At 40.2% G+C, this 16,355-nt stretch overlaps 1 protein-coding gene across 1 annotated transcript; it reads left to right on the forward strand.

Annotated features, from left to right (window-relative positions):
- Positions 1–321: 321 nt before the first annotated feature.
- GKN1 (gastrokine 1) lies at positions 322–14,336 on the forward strand. Its single transcript, XM_069069075.1, has 6 exons — positions 322–576; positions 6,337–6,390; positions 6,670–6,810; positions 9,477–9,587; positions 10,619–10,760; positions 14,242–14,336. Exons 1-6 carry the CDS (start codon positions 322–324, stop codon positions 14,334–14,336), a joined length of 798 nt encoding a protein of 265 aa, XP_068925176.1.
- Positions 14,337–16,355: the final 2,019 nt, after the last annotated feature.

Below are 16,355 nucleotides of genomic sequence, written 5' to 3' on the forward strand. Positions count from 1 at the left end.
CTTCTACCATACTACTCCCTGACCGCCCCACTGCCACCCACCCTCTGTAGGGCATGGGGTGTGGCATGGAAGGCCAAATGCTGAGGCTAGGCACCATAAATGTTGTACCCTAGAGCCCAGGTGATGGGGTGGAGGGAGAGGCTCGCGGGTCTGCCTGAAGGAGATTGCTGTGCCTACTTCAGTCTGTTGGAAGTTTGAGAGAGGGGGACAATCCTGGATGGAATTGCAATGAATGGAATAGAAGCCGAGTAAACTGGATTGTGGGTCTGACCCAGAAGATAACAGGTCACTGGACAGTAAGCAGAAAAGAAAGATCATCCAATGTTCCCTGAAAACCAGCATGTCAGGGTCATCCCTAGTTACTGGGGCCAAGATGAGCAGTATGTCATGTGTGGAGGCAAGGCCACAGATTATCATTACCAATGCATCACTTGTGAAGGCTGCAAGGGCTTCTTCTGGAGCACGATCCAGTTGCTTTTGCAAACACCATGGCTGTTCATCATTGACAAGATAACTGAAACCAGTGCCAGTTATGTTGCTTTAAGACATGCATCACTGTGGGCATGGTCATGGACTGTAAGAGAGCATGAAGCTGGAGAAGCATGGTCAGGAAGAAAGAAGAGACCAGGGTCAAAGTACTTGTCTTCTAGGATCTCAGTTCCCTACCCCTACATCCCAACCCATCCTTGTCATGACTGTTGATTCAATAAGCATGTTTTATTATTAAATGCCTTTGTATATGTAAGCGCTGGACCAGGGCCTGGGGCTCTGAAGGTAAAAACTCATATCACAAAGAGCTTTAAAGCTTGGAGCATTTTCCTCACAACAATCCTATAAAACTCAGAATCTACCCATTTTCCTTATTTTCTAGATGAAGAAACTGCGGCTCTGAGAGGCTTGTGTATTTCTTCTGGTCCCCTAATTACTGAGTGTCTGGGGTGGGATTTGAACCTGGGTCTCATGACTCCAAGCCCAGTGCTTTCTGCCAAGTGCCTCTCAAAACATATATGACACAGATCCTGCTCTCAAGGGGCTTATGATCCGACAGAGGGAAGGACTGTGATACAGAGTGAGATGAGCTCAAGGCCTTGGCCTGTGATTTCCTGTTATACTCAGCTCCGGAGTGAGCAAACTCCCTTAGCACACGTAGGGTGCCACCTCCTCTGCAACTAACAGTTTTAGGAGAGTTGCTTAGGACACTGTGAGGTTGTCTTGTGCAGTCACATGGCCAGAATATTTCAGAGGTGGGACTTGAACTCAGGTTTTCCTCACTCTAAAGAGTTGGTTTGATAGCCTCTATGCCATGCTGCTGTTAAACGAGACAGTAACTCACATTTACATAATGCTTTAAGTTTTGCAAAATACTTTATTTAGGTCCTTCGAGCTTCACAACAACCCTGTGAGGTGGATGTTCTGATAATCCCCATTTTACAGATGAGGAAATTGAGGCTGAATGTCTTGTGCAGGATAAATGCAACAAAGACATACAAGTCAAATGCTGGGGGGAATTTGAAACATTCACCTTTGTTCCTTTCCCAATATCCCTTTCTTCACTCAAAGGGGGCATTCACTGAAGTGACTCCCTCAGAAAGAGATGAGCAGTGTCAAAGCCCCTACTACCACCTTCTCTCACTTAAAGAAAGTTCCCCCCAAGCACAGACCCCATTGCTTCTTTTGCCTTTCAAAGCATAAAGACCACAGATGATGGAGTCTTAGGGAGAAATGGGATAAAGAGAGAAAAGATATAAACTTCCAGCTCAGTCCTGTCCTCCCTTTCTAAAGCTGCATCCACTGGCTACAAAGAAGAATATCCCATTACTGACTGGGTAATGGGAGAAGCTTCCAATAGCTGGCCACTAGGGATCTTTAGCTATTTTCCATTGGTTGAAAGAATGAAATATACAGGGTCTTTGCGTTCAAGCCACACCAGAGTTAAGGGATGGTCCAATTAAAAAACAAAACAAAACATGATCACGTCAAAAAGAGAAAAGGGGAAAAAAAGAAAAAACTCTTTTTTGCCACCTCTTACTGAGCTCTGAGCTCTCTCTCTCTTCAGTCCCAATCCTCTTCCTACTTCTGAAAAATATTGGAAAATATTCCAAAAAATATTGTAATCATAAAGTGTGCCATAGTGCAAGTATTGAGACAGCTTCCGCATACAAAATCTGCAAAGGTAAAAATCCCTTCATTTCCAAGGCCAGTTGCACAGAATGAATGAAGTCCTGGGCACCATGACCAAGAGGGCTGCTATCTGGTTTCTCAGATTGTACAAAGCTTCTCCCTTTTCACCTTGTTTGATTTTTGGGATCCTAGCTCTTGTATTGATTTTATACAATGTCAACACACAAAGTCACTCACAAACCCATCCCTAACTTCAAGCCAACCCAAAGTTATCATAAAATATATTGGGTTTATGGTTATGAACAGTCCCTCAGCTTCAACAGATGAGTCAGATCAAATTCAGGTCAAGATATCCGAGAAACTTTCCTGGTACATCAGGGTATATAGATGGGGGAAAGGTAGAAGATTAATATCAGTCTCAGCCAACCCACACCTAGTTTGAATAACAGAGTCAGAGAATATATATTGAGGTGGTTCTCCAGGACTGACTCCATGAGATCTCTCCAATCTCTCCTGTCACCTCCCAAGGACACAATGAAGCTGGTGGTGAGTAGACTGGTCTTTGTACTTGTTACAGGAGAATTAGAGAGATGATGTAGTGCAGTAGAAAGGAGTCTGGATTCAGAGTCCGGGTCTGGGTTTGCAACCAGGTTTGGCCATTGACTTAAATATGTGACCTTGAGTGAATCACTTGTTTTGCCTGAGCCTCTTTGCCCTTTTGCAGAATGAGAAGGTTGGTAGAGACGGTCCCTTCCAGTTCTGAATCTTGTAACTCTAAAGAGAACATTAGCAATTGTACAGGGGTTTATTTTGCTATAGAAAGCAGAAGAGAGGGAAGGGAATAAATTTTTATAAAGCACCTACTGTGTGCCAGTCATTGTGCTAAGTGCTTTTATAAATATTTCATTTGACCCTCACAACAGCCCAGAGAGGTAGGTGCTATTATTACCCCCATTTTACAGATGAGGACAATGAGGCAAACAGAGGTTAAGTGACTTGTCCAAGGTCACACTGGGAGTAAATGTTTGGGGCTAGATTTGAACTCCAGTCTTTCTGATTTCAGGTCCAGCACCATATCCACTGTGTCATGAGTTAAGTTCCTCTGTAACAGGACATTGGTAGATTTCTCTCCATTCTAGCTTTCCTTATGATGAGATTAGATCAGAGATGGGACTTAGGAACTTCTTAGGATTTATAGCCAGATGAAACCTTGGACATCATTTAGTCTCACTCCATCATTTTATAGATAAGGACCCAGAGAGATGTTGTGACTTACCCTTGTTACATAGGCAAAAATAGGCAAAACCATCAACTGAACCCAGGTCTTCTGATACCATAACCACTATTCTTTATAGTCTAATGTGTTGTTGTTGTGCAGTCATTTTCAGTTGTGTCCTATTTTTTGTGACCCCATTTGGGATTGTCTTGGCAAAGATACTGAAGTGGCTCTCCATTTCCTTCTCCAGTTCATTTTACATATGAGGAAACTGAGGCAAGCAGGGTTAAGTGACTTGCCCAGGGTCACACAGTTATGACATATCTGAGGCAGAATGAGTCTTTGTAGCTTCAGGCCAGGCACTCTATCCATTGTGCCACCTAGCTACTGATAGCCTAATGTAGAATGATGCAATTGCTACTTCAAGAGGGAATCAGAATCTCCTAGCTATATTCAGAGTCTCTCAGTAGATACTTCTGTCCTTAACATAATTTCCCTTTGCCCTTATGCTTTAAAACCCCTCACAGGTAGGGGCGGCTAGGTGGCTCAGCGAGTAAGAGTACCAGCTCCAGAGTCCGGGCTCAGATACTTAGCACCACACCCAGAAATAACTGGCCGTGTAACCTTGAGCAAGTTACTTAACCCCTATTGCTTTTAAAAAAAAAAAACCCTCACAGGCGTTGATCCAGAGCTGACTTGGCAGAGGTGGAAGGGCTGCTTCTCACCATTCACTTTCTCCTTTAGCTAAGGGAATAAATACCATTTAGTCATTCATTATTCAAGTGAATTCTCAAAGCAAGTGTACAGTGACTCTCTCCACAACATCCCAAACTTTAAAATGGGGTTCCACATAAGTCAGCATGGCTTCCAACCACCAGTCTACAAACACTCATTAAGCACCTACCATGGACAGAGCTCGGCACTTGAGACACCAAGTTTAGGCAAGATATGGTGCTTATCTTCAAGGAATTTATAATTAGTATAGGGGACAAGATGCACAGAGCCTTTTTCTGATACTTCTCCCAGAATGGAGTCCTCCCCCTTCCCAGAAATTCTGCAGTTTGCTGAACCTTCGGTACCTCTGCTCATGTTCTTGTCTATGCTGGAATGACCTTCCCCCTTCAAATAATGAGTTCCTATCAAATCCTTTAAAACCAATTCCAAGCATCACCTCCTCCAGGAAGACTCCTCTGACTGCCTTCCTCAGATCCCAGTTAGTATTGATCTTTCCCCCTTATGAGCTCATTTTTTGGGAACTTCTCTAAAGCATCTTATGTGTATTAGGAGAAAAAATGCTTCTGTATTTTCTCTTTATGAGACTGTAAGCTTCATGGGTATAGAGAAAGTATCTTATCTAAGCTTCAAGTTTCTCCATGTGCCTAGGACAGAATTCTATACACTATAGTCACTTAATAGAAGTTTGTTGGGTCAAATAGAATGGGCTACAAAAGAAGAGTAGTTGTATCCAGCATATAAGGGTCAGGATCATGCCATTGAAGGCGGCTGAAGTTCACTGAAAAGAACACACAGATCCTGGCATTGGCTTTGCCTCTTGGCTCTGCCATGGTGATGGGGCTCAAGCCTTCTTTCCTGGTTGTAATACAGTATTCTATCCCACTCTGTCTGGATGTTGCTGTCATGGATGAGGAGAATTGTTGTATCAAATAAAATAACATATGTAAAGTGCTTTGCAAACCCCAAGTTCTTTATACATGTTAGATATAAGGATGACCAGGACCTGTCTCATTAGTGTAGAGAATTCCTGGTGAGGAAATTCCTCCTATCAATGTAGATCAGCTACTGTTCTGCAACTTATATTGAGTCTATATCCTGGGACACTGAGAGGTTGTGACCTTCCTAGGGTCACATAGGCAATATGTATTAGAGGCAGGACTTGAACTCTGGTCTTCTTGACTCTAAGGATGGCCCTCTACCCATTATTCCACTCTGACTTTAAAAAAAAAACCTTAAAGACTTTTTTTATTTGTACAAGCATTTATTCTCTCTCTTCCAATGTTCTCCCCAATTGGACAACAATAAAAATGAAAAAATAAAACTTTATAGCAAATATACAAAGAACAGCTAAACAAATTACTACATTGGCCATACTAAAAATGGATATCACTCTGTATTTTAAGTCAATCACTTATCTGGTGGGAGATGGGGAGCCTCTTTCATCTATGGTCTTTTCCTGCTTTTCAATATTTATAGAGATATAGATATAGAGAGACAAATATTTGTACATATGTATGTGCTTCTATAACGAAGTAGGTATTTTCCACTAAAGTGGAATACATCATTCTAGGGTATAATGTTGGCGGTCACAGTGTATTAGGAATGGCTTTGGGTCTTGAAGACCTTGACTAGACAGGCACAGGATCTCGCAGATGCTAGCAAAAGTGAAAAGCTTCACATACATACTGGAGAAGGGCTGTATGCCTATTTACTTAGCAGATACCTAGCTAAGAGCATTGAATCTAATCATTAAGTTGGTCACAAAGAAAGGAAGGAATTTTTTGACCCAAGCAGCTCCTTACGACAATTTATGAAAGGCTACAAACTTTGGAAGCACTTACCAGAGGAAGAATTATGGATTCTTAGTACCAACTGGTTCAATCCAATTCAAACTGGTTTCCATTCAGTAAGGAAAGGTCCACATAGAGAGAGATAAAGTGAGACAGACCAAGAGGGACACAGACAGAGAGTTAGAGACAGAGACAAGCAGAAGGAGAAGAGAAACAGAGAGACCCAGATTCAGAGCCAGAGCTAGGGAGAGACAGACAGAGAGACATAGGGGGATAGACAGACAGAGAGACATAGGGATAGAGAGACAGACAGACAGAGACAGAGAGAGAGAGAGAGAGAGAGAGAGAGAGAGAGAGAGAGAGAGAGAGAGACATAGGGAGAGACAGAAGAGATAGGAGACACACAGAGAAGGAAAAAACCACAGATAGTGATAGAGACAAACCATTCATATTCTCTACTTTTCTTGGTTTCAGATTGTGTTTATTGGACTTATTGGATTGCTCCAAGATTCTACCTTTGCTGACACAGTGAGTCTACTTGTTCTAAAATATTTGTTGGCTTAATTTTCTTCAAGTAAATAGCATCCAAGAGTAACCCAGTTCTACTAATATGTTAAATTTAATATAGACTCTAGAAACTGTACAAAATAGCTCACAGTTTCATACACAATTCTCTTTTTTCTGTTTTTCTTGTAAGTTGACATGGTCACATTTCTTAATGTTTATCATGTTATAATAAAAATAAAATTAACAATACTGTTAAGGAGCTGCAGTGACGTACTTTGTGAATTTCTTTTGCAATCTCAGAATATCAATGTCAGCGATGACAACAACGTCGATGGCAGTGGTGCCCAGTCAGTGAGCATCAACAACAACCACAATGTAGCCAATATTGATAATAACAATGGATGGGACAGGTCTTGGAACTCAATCTGGGACTACAACACTGTAAGTAACCAGCAGGTTCCCAGGAAGAAGGCTCTTCTTCATGCTAATAACTCACATTTCTGCAAGCCCTCGGGGCTTTCAAAACACTATCCTCAGTGGTACCACCAGACAGGTGGCACAAGTATTATTACTCCAATGTTAGAGTCACTGAGAAGAAGGAACCTAAGAGGTCATTTTTGTCAAACCACATTTTACCATGGAGGAAGGAGACCCAGAGAAGGAAACTAAATTCCCCAAGGCCACACAAAACTAGTCAGTGGAAGGGCCAAGACTGAAGTCTGGTTAAGTAAAAAGGCTTAGTGTTCTTTACTCTATAAAATGCTACCAAATGGAGAGAACAAAAGTCTGAGAGGTTAAATCCTTTTCCTACTTTATTTCTACTTGTCTGATATAGGAAATAGACCAAGGTCTCCAGATTCCAGATCACAATGAAAGAGTTACCTGATTAGATTCTGCCAAAAGAGAAAAAAAAAAAAGGCAGATGGGAGAGTCCATGATTTATCTCTTCTTCTCCCCAATATTTAGGAATTAAATATCCCATGGGCCCTATGGAAAAGTTAGTGATATTGTAGCCTAGTATATCTAGAATTAAACTGAGAAAACCTGTGATCTAGTCCACTAGGTGGTTGTATGGCCTTGTTCAAGTCAACCTCTCTGAGACTCATTTTCCCCCCATCTGACCAGAATTGCAGTCAGAGCTCTGGGTTTGAATTCTGCCTCTTCTTATTATACACATACATACATACACACATACATACATACATACATACATACATACATACATACATACATACATACATATTTTTATATATTGGCAGGATCTAATCATGTAAGTCTTTCATTGTGACCTGGCATCTGGAGGCCTCGGTCTATTTCCTATATCAGACAGTTAGTAATAATGTAGGAAAATGATTCTCTCAGATTTTCATTCTCCCCATTTGGTAGCATTTTATAGTGTAAAGAACACTAAGCTTTTTTACTTAACCAGACTTCAGTCTTGGGTCTTCCACTTGACTTTCAACAAGCCCTGTTCCTAGTATTCACCCTCATTTTTCTTCATTCATAAAGAAATAAAAGTAAAACCAAGGGTCCTAGACTTAGTCATGAGTTTTAAGGTCACTTACAGCTTTAGAATAATAATGACAATAGCTAACATTTACATAGCACTTTAACATTTGCAAAGCAACTTACAGACATGCTCTCCATAGAGCCTAGTATTTTTGCCCCATGTATCTGTGAAGCACAGAGAGAAAAATAGATATGAAAAATCATATAATCCCTTAGGGACTTTGTTTCTCATTTACAAATTAGGAAAGTGGGCTAGATGGCAGTTGAGGTCTCATTCTGCTTTTAAGTCTATGATCCTATGATCCGAAAGTGTTTTCTAAAGTTAAATACAATCTGGGGAATGCTGGAGCTGGCTTAAAAGAGTCAGTTGCTAAATGTTTATCATAAGCATTTATGCCTCAGAAATCCACTAATGCTAAAAATCAGTGCTGGATTTATGGTTTTATTTATTGTCTAGACTTAAGAAAGTGAAGTGAAACTGTTAGTATAGATTAAATGTAAAAGTGTGCTGCACATGTTATGTATACATATCTGTATGTGTGCATGTATGCACATGGGCATATACATACATGTATACGCATGCGTGATCACACACATGTAATGTGTACGTGCATGAACACACATGTGTTGTATAACATAATATATTACAATGCTAGGTTATACTATAATAATACATGTAGGTATAATTTATACACAATATAAATATGTATATATGTATATGCTATATATGTATACACATATACATACAGGTGCATCCACACAAACACATATTGCAACAACACACATATTTACATATGTACATGATATATAAACATGCACTTATATATATGTATATACATGTCTGTGCTTACACACACTCACTGTGTGAGAAACAGTTGCTAATCATTTATTAGTATGTCTCTGAAATGGAAATTATTTTAATATTAGAATGTAGTCTCTTTGAGAGAGAGACTCTCTCCCAATGCTTGGCATGTAGCAAGGACCTCATAGACACTTCTTGTTGGATTGGAAAAGGTTAAGTAAATGAAGCCAATTCAGTGGGCTGAACCCATTTCAGATTTTCCATGGAATCCTTGTTTCTGCTCAAGATTCATGGGAACACAGAACTCAAGGGGACTCGAGATATTATCTAATCCATCCCCCTCATTTTACAAATGAGAAATTTGAGGCTCAGAGGGGCTAATGACTTTCCCAAGGTCACAAGGCAGTAAATAACGATAGTAAGTATTTATCTAGCACTTTAAGTTTTGCAAAGCACTTTACGTAAGTCATCGCATTTGATGCCCACAATAATCCTGTGAGGTAAGTGCTATTTTTACCTCCATTTCACAGATTAGGAAAACTGAGGCTGAGAGGTTAATGGATTTGCCCGAGGTCAGATGGTTAATAAGTGTCTGAGGCAGGATTTGAATCCAGACTCCAAGTCCAACAATATATCCATCGCTCCATCTACCTGCCTCCAACACGGCCAAGATTGGAACCCAGGTTTTCTGATTTCACAAACAGTTCTCTTTTCACTTTGAGAGAATTGATTTCTGAAAGGAAGAACTACATTGGGAAATCAAGGTCTCAATCTATCTATCATTTCTTTTTCACAGGGCTTTGCAGCAACTAGGATCTTTGCCAAGAAAACCTGCATCGTGCACAGGCTGAACAGGGATGTTGTGCCTAGCCTTCAGGACCTTGAGAGGATAGCAAAAGAAAAGAGGGTAAAAGACACATTTCCCTTTATGAAAGAGAAACAATAAGTGTGAGGCAGAGTCCAGTTAGAGAAGTCAGAGAGCAGGCCAAAGAGGATGCTTTGGATCTTCTTCCTAAATGCGTCATGGGAAGACCCTTTTGTGCAAACACGTTTGTGTAAACAAAAAGGCATCTCCCTGCCCTTCAAATATCACTGTTCTCTTTTTAGTGTTGCTCCTTTTATAGTTTATTGATCATCCATAGTCATCCTGATTCCCAGAGCTGAGACTGACTCCCTTCCCCAGTTACATGGTATTCTTAGTTATCCTTAAACTGTTCTTGTCATCCCTGAGCAGTGACCATTTAGCCTGTCAATCTGAAAGTCTCCATGGACTGCCTTTTACATACTCCACAACTGTTGTTGGGTCATTGTTAGGTTTTTATTAATATTTTATTGATTTCATTTGTAAATTCATCTGGTTCTGAAGGCTATTTTTGGAGTTCATGTGTGGTTTGTTCAATTTCTTTTTGTGATATTGGGCTATTTAAAACATTTCTTCTGAGTGTTTTATATTTTTGTAAGTATTCATCTATTTCACCTAAGTTATATACTTACTGGCATATAAATTGGCAAAATAGCTTCTGATAGTTTGCTTTATTTCCATTTCAAATGTTCTGAATTAAAAAAAACATTTTTTGATATGCACAATTTGTTTTTCTCTTTTAAAATCAGATTAGCTAATGATTTTATTGTTTTTTTTAAGTAGCTTTAGTTTTATCGGTTCATTTTTTTTTCCTTTCAGTTTTGTTCATCTCTTAGCTTCAGAATTTTTACTTTGTGTTTAGTGGGGAGGATCAATTTGCTGCTTTTCTAATTTTTTTTTTAGTTCTATGCTCAATTCATTCATTTATTCCTTCTCTACTTTATTGATAAAAGTACTTAGAGATAAAAATTGTCCCCAAAGATCTGCTTTAGCTACATCCTACAAGCCTTGCATGCTTCATAACTGAATGGTCCCTCAGCTTGTTGATCATTTGCCCTATTTGACTGTCCCCGTAGGCAAATGTACATACTGGACCTTCCCCCAAAAGCCTGCAGTATCAAATTGAATCTGAGGAAGTAAAAGACCTGACCCAGTTTGGAACTGCTATCGAAAACATGTGCAGGGGGCTTCCTACATACAAGGCTCAGGAAATTCGAGGTGAGTGTCTCTCCTAATGGATATTCCAATTCTTCTTTTTTTTTTTTTTTGCTTTTTTGGAGGGCAATTGGGGTTAAGTGACTTGCCCAAGGTCACATGGCTAGTTAAGTATTAAGTGTCTGAGGCCAGATTTGAACTCAGGTCCTCCTGACTCCAGGGCTGGTGCTCTATTCACTGTGCCACCTAGCCACCCCCCATCCCAATTCTTTTGCCATTCTGGGAACAGCCTTGGCAATCATCAACAGAAAATGCTTAGTTATAGTACTAAGTACAGAACATATGCTCATCTATTCATTCAACATATATTTTAAAACTCCTATCATATACTTTGTATTGTGATCGAGCAGTTTATGCAGATGGTTCCAAATACTATGTAAGATTCCTGACCTCAAAGAGTTTAGCAGGAGTCAGGCAGGAATAATAAGGTATATATACTCAGATACAATACATCAGAAAACAATAGTTGCATAAAATTAAGTGCCATGAGAAAGAGGAGAGGGATTGCTTGTAACTGGGAGTCTTAAGGGAAGCCTCCAGGAGGTTATGGCATTTGACCTAGGCTTTGAAGGATGAGCAAAAAGTCAACAGTCTGTTGAGTGAGGGGAATCATTCTAGGAGTAGGCAACTGTAAGCTGTCAGGAAAATATGGTACATATTTGGGAACCTATGAGTAAATTCATGTGGCCAAATTGTAGAGAACATAAAAGGTAATAGAATAAAATAAGGCTCTAATGGTTGTCCAGAGCCAGATTATGGAAGGACTTGGGTGCCAGATAGTGAAGCAATAGGAAAGGTTGGGTCTTTCTACAGACTGGGGGACAACAACTGGGATGGTATGGTTACAATACAATTTCTGCCCTAGGCTATGTTAACCAAGGTGTTTAAGTGAAGCAAGCAATGTTAATTATACTGACGGATACGATTCTTTGGATACAGATAGATTACAAGGGTGAGGCAGAGAAGCCAGTTAGAGCTGCCTGGGGTTCCTGAGCTGGGTGGTTGCCATTGTCAGACTTCCTGGGGGGGCTCCTTTTGTCTCTTTCTGGGTGCTCTATTTTTCATCCTACCCTGTAAAAATAGCAATCAGGGAATATCTGGTGTTTGTTACCAGGTGCACCGTTAGCCTGTCACTTTGCTATTTTTCCATCTTGGAGTTTTAAACGTACGTTATAGATACATTTGGATATTTCCCAATCCTTAGGGTACATGTATTATTGGGTAATTGCCTTATAAAGAAGTTATCTGGCTACTTCCAAACTTTGTAACCAAACCCTGGCATGACATTCAAGACCATTCAATCTTGTTTGGATTTTTACTATACAATGAAAATTGTTATATCGAGGTTCTTTCATAGTATATATTTATTTTATTGGAGGAGCTAACAGAATAGCATTCAGTTTTTAAAGGTAGGTCACTACACAGGTGGTACTTTGTGATGATCACTGCTTCAGGTTTAGCAAACAGTTAGGTATCAGTCAACATTTATTAAGTGCCTACTGTATGCCAGGTATTGTATGCTAAGGTCTGGGTGTCTGCTTTTGTACTTTGGGCTTGCTTCCTCATCCCTAGGATTGTACCTTATAGGGAACTCAACATGTGGCTCTAAAGTGCTTTGGTATTTTATTTAAAAGTCAATGGGAAACCATTAAAACTTTTTTGATGGTGGAATGACTTAAGTCAGCCTCTTCTGTTGGTTAGGTGACAGATGAACTGGATGAGGGGGTAGAGAGACTAGACTTAGGGAGACCAATTAGGAGACTTTTAAAAGAGCTCATACAAGAAGTACCCTAGCTTGGACTAGAGCAGTGACAGAGAGATTGGATGGAGGAAAGAGAAGAATGAGATGATGATGATGATGATGATGATGATGATGATGATGATGATGATGATGATGATGATGATGATGATGGAAGAAGGGAAGTCCTGGGGCAAAGGAGAGGGGAATAGGATCAAGGGCACAGGGGGAGAGCATAACTTTGTTCAGAACTAGGGTTACCTCATTATCAGAGGTAATAGGGAAGAAAATGAGCATGAGTAAAAATGTGGATGAATTTGAGGTGGGAATAAGGAATCAGTCAGTACTGAATGATTGACTAAACAGGTAAATCATCTAATCCAGGGGTAGGGAATCTGCAGCCTAAGGCCACATGTGGCCCTCTAAGTCCTCAAGTGTAGCCCTTTGGCTGAATGCAAACTTCACAAAACAAATTCCCTTATTAAAAGGATTTGTTGTGTAAAACTTGGACTCAGTTAAAAGGCTAAAAACAAGGACCTAGAAAACCATATGTGGCCCTCAGGTTTCCCACTGCTGATCCAATTAATTCTTCCACCTCAAGACATAAGGCAATGCTATATATTTGCACGCATGAGTAAATGAATGATATTTGATTAATAATGTGTATTTTTATCTATGAATCTTGACTAATTCATTTATGGGTCTTCAGAAAATGTCTTTAAATAAGAATAAATGGCCTCCAATATAGATAGAATCATAACTAGTGGAAACTGCTCCTGAAACAAATTCAGTTGGGGGAATTAGAGGAGTCTGTCCGGGGGAGGAGGGAAGAAAAGAAATGAAGCATTAGGTGATGTGGTCATGGATAGGCACAGAGTGGTGGAAAGGGATGGGAGTGTGTCAGAGGGAGATGATAGGAAGATGGCACCAGATGTGCTTCTACTGCCACCTCTTTTCCTTGAACCCTTGACTTACAAGGACTTGTAGAGAACTGCCCAACAATCACTAGGAAAAGTAAGCATGGAACTCTGATTTGAATGAGCTGATGCAAAGTGAAATGTACTGTGTACAAAGTAACAGCAATACTGTAAGATGATCGGCTGGGAATGACTTAGCTATTCTCAGGAATACAATGATCCAAGACAACTCTGAAGCACTTATGAAGAAAAATGTTATCCGTCCTCAGAGAAAGAACTGATGGTGTCTAAATGCAGATTGAAGTATACTTTTTTTGCTTTATTTTTCTTGAGGTTTTTTTGTTTGTTTGATTTTTGGTTTATGTTTTCTTTCACAACATGACTGTTATGGAAATGTTTTGCTTGACTACCCCTGTATAACCTATATAGAATTGCTTGCCTTCTCAATAAGGCAGGGTGGGAAGGGAGGAAGGGAGAGAATTTGGAACTCAAAGTTTTAAAAACAAATGTGAAAAATTATCTTTACATGTAACTGGGGAAAAATAAAATACTAAATCAAGATTTTTTAAAAATATATGCAATGCTACCCTTCTCAGAAGCAAATACATCCTGTCCCAGGCCACTGCCTTGTGGTAGAATCCCTGTAAGTCTGGGCTGCTTATGACTCATACGGCAAGCTTCCAGACAAGTGAATTGACTTTAGGATTTTCACATATATACCTTTTTACTGAGCTCAGAAAAAGGTGACTTTAGCATATTATGTGATACCCAGAAAGAAACAGTCCTATTAGAGATACTGATCATGGCTTTCCTATTCCTTTCTATGCAGGGCGAATCTTCTCATTCTTTAGTGGTTCATGCTTCCAAGCTGGCATCCTCTGGCTTCTGAACATCTCTTTGTGTGGAGAGGTAATAGCTTCATGAAGAAATCACTAAAGACCCACCAGCCATGGCATGCTCCCCAAAACTTTTCAAATTTTAATATTATTTAAAAATAATAAAAACATTCTATTTCCCATCTTGCTTATTCTGAATTGTTTCCCTTTCTTTCTGTTTTCAAGTTGTCAATAAAACCCATTTCTTATTGGAATCACTTTATTTAAAATTTCTAATGATTTCTGTTTGAACTGCTTTATAGTCTATGGATTTAGAAATGGATGGGGCTTTAGAGTCCCCTCATTTTATAGGTGATGAGCCTGAGTCCCAGAGAGGTAGAATCACTCACTTGAGATCACACAGGTAGTAAGTGACAAAATGGGATTTGAACTCAGGTCCTCTGATTCTACACCAAGTGCTTTATCCATTGTACCATGGGCCTTCTATCTTAAGATACACTAGGATATTTCCTATCCTTCTGGCACATGTATTATTAGGGAAATGGCTTATAAAGAATTTCTCTGGCTACTTCCAAAACTTTGTAACCAAGCCCCTAGGATGATGTTCAAGACCATTCAATCTTATTCAGATTTTCACTCTATGATGAAGAATGTTATATGGAGGTCCCTGCATAGTATGTATTTTATTGAGGAATTGGTGGAGTAACATTTAATTTTTAAAGACAGCTTAATAGAAGTCTTTTTTTTATGATTCTATGGTTTTGACAAAATGATATAGACATAAAACCCCCAGCCATTTAAAAAAACAAATGATTTTTAAAGTAAAAATGTGATAGACTGAAGCAACCTCCCAGAATATTGGCCTTTGTAAGAAAAGGGGAAAATGAAAATTGTTGTGAAGCATGGAACGAATTGTTAGTCTGTCAACATTTATTAAGGACCAACTGTGTGCCAGGCACTGTGTGAGGTGTGGGAGTTCAAACAAAGGCAAAGAAGCAGTCCCTGTTCTCAGGGAGCTCACATTCTAATGGGGGCAGACAACATGGAAGCAACTATGGACAGGACGCGCTAAGTACTGGAAAAAGTGGATGCAATCAACAAAGGGAAGGGCCTAGGATTAAGGGGGGAGGAGGAAGGCTTCCTATAAAAGTAGGATTTTAGCTGGACCTTGAAGGAAGCCAGGGAAGCCAGGGAGGGGAGATGAGAAGGGAGAGCATTCCAGGCCCTCCTTTTCGGTACCACCACCAGTTAGAAAACAATTGTCATGGGTAGTAGAGCGGAAAGGGTCCAACGTACTGGGTTTTAAATCCTAGTTTCTAACTACATGTGTCTCTAGGGAGTTGTGATAGTAATGGCAATTAAAGATTCCCCTGTATTGGCTTGGTTTTCAAATTGATTGTGTTAAAACCCAGAGTTTGTTAATCCCACCTGTGGGATGGGCTTGTTGATGTGAAAAGAAAGTCCTGAACTGGGAGGAGCTGGTGATGTAGATTTGGAGAGACACTAGAGAGAGGCGGAAGATCTTTTTGGAAGCAGCACCTTGTGGAGAGAGAGAGAGACTAAGAGAATTGCTGGTGGCCGCTTTGAATTGCCCTGGACTTTTGAGACCTGCCCCCTGAGCTGCCAAGGACTGAGGAGACATGGCTGTTTTGCTGGTACTTTGTCTGTCTGTTTTGATGTTGTTTTGCCAGATTTGTACACTGGTGAAAGACAGTCCTTTTGTTGAAGAAGTCCTGGAACCTGGCATTTGGTTAAGAAGCCCTGAGACTGTCCTGCAGACAGAGAGCGAATACTGTCCACTGGTGAGGGACAGTACTGTTGTTGCAGGGGTCTGGAGACTGTCCTGCAGACAGAGTGAATACTGTCCACTGGTGAAGGACAGTGCTGTTGTTGCAGGGGTCTGGGAGCCTTTCTGTTGGTTCAGAAGCCCTGAAGAAGGATTTTCTTGTTGTATGTTTACAGAAATCCTGGGAGAGGGCTTTGCTAATGTGTTCAGGGGTTCTAGGACTGTCCTACAGACAGAGGATAAATTCATGAAGGGACTGGCAATGTATCTTATGGCCTTGCTAAGCCTTGTCTCCCCAGGAACTAAGATTGCTGAGAACTT

The sequence above is a fragment of the Petaurus breviceps genome, unplaced genomic scaffold, assembly GCF_028583685.1.
Source record: "Petaurus breviceps papuanus isolate PSGF00001 unplaced genomic scaffold, PetGlider_PUasm1.0 90775, whole genome shotgun sequence".
Classification (NCBI taxonomy): domain Eukaryota; kingdom Metazoa; phylum Chordata; class Mammalia; order Diprotodontia; family Petauridae; genus Petaurus; species Petaurus breviceps.

What these genes read in the sequence shown, in the direction of transcription:
- GKN1 (XM_069069075.1), top strand. Translation starts at nt 322, where the DNA reads ATGTTCCCTGAAAACCAGCATGTCAGGGTCATCCCTAGTTACTGGGGC. An exon ending in ATTCTACCTTTGCTGACACA is followed by an intron (nt 6,391 to 6,669) that starts GTGAGTCTACTT and finishes TTGCAATCTCAG; the next exon opens with AATATCAATGTCAGCGATGA. An exon ending in GGATAGCAAAAGAAAAGAGG is followed by an intron (nt 9,588 to 10,618) that starts GTAAAAGACACA and finishes CTGTCCCCGTAG; the next exon opens with GCAAATGTACATACTGGACC.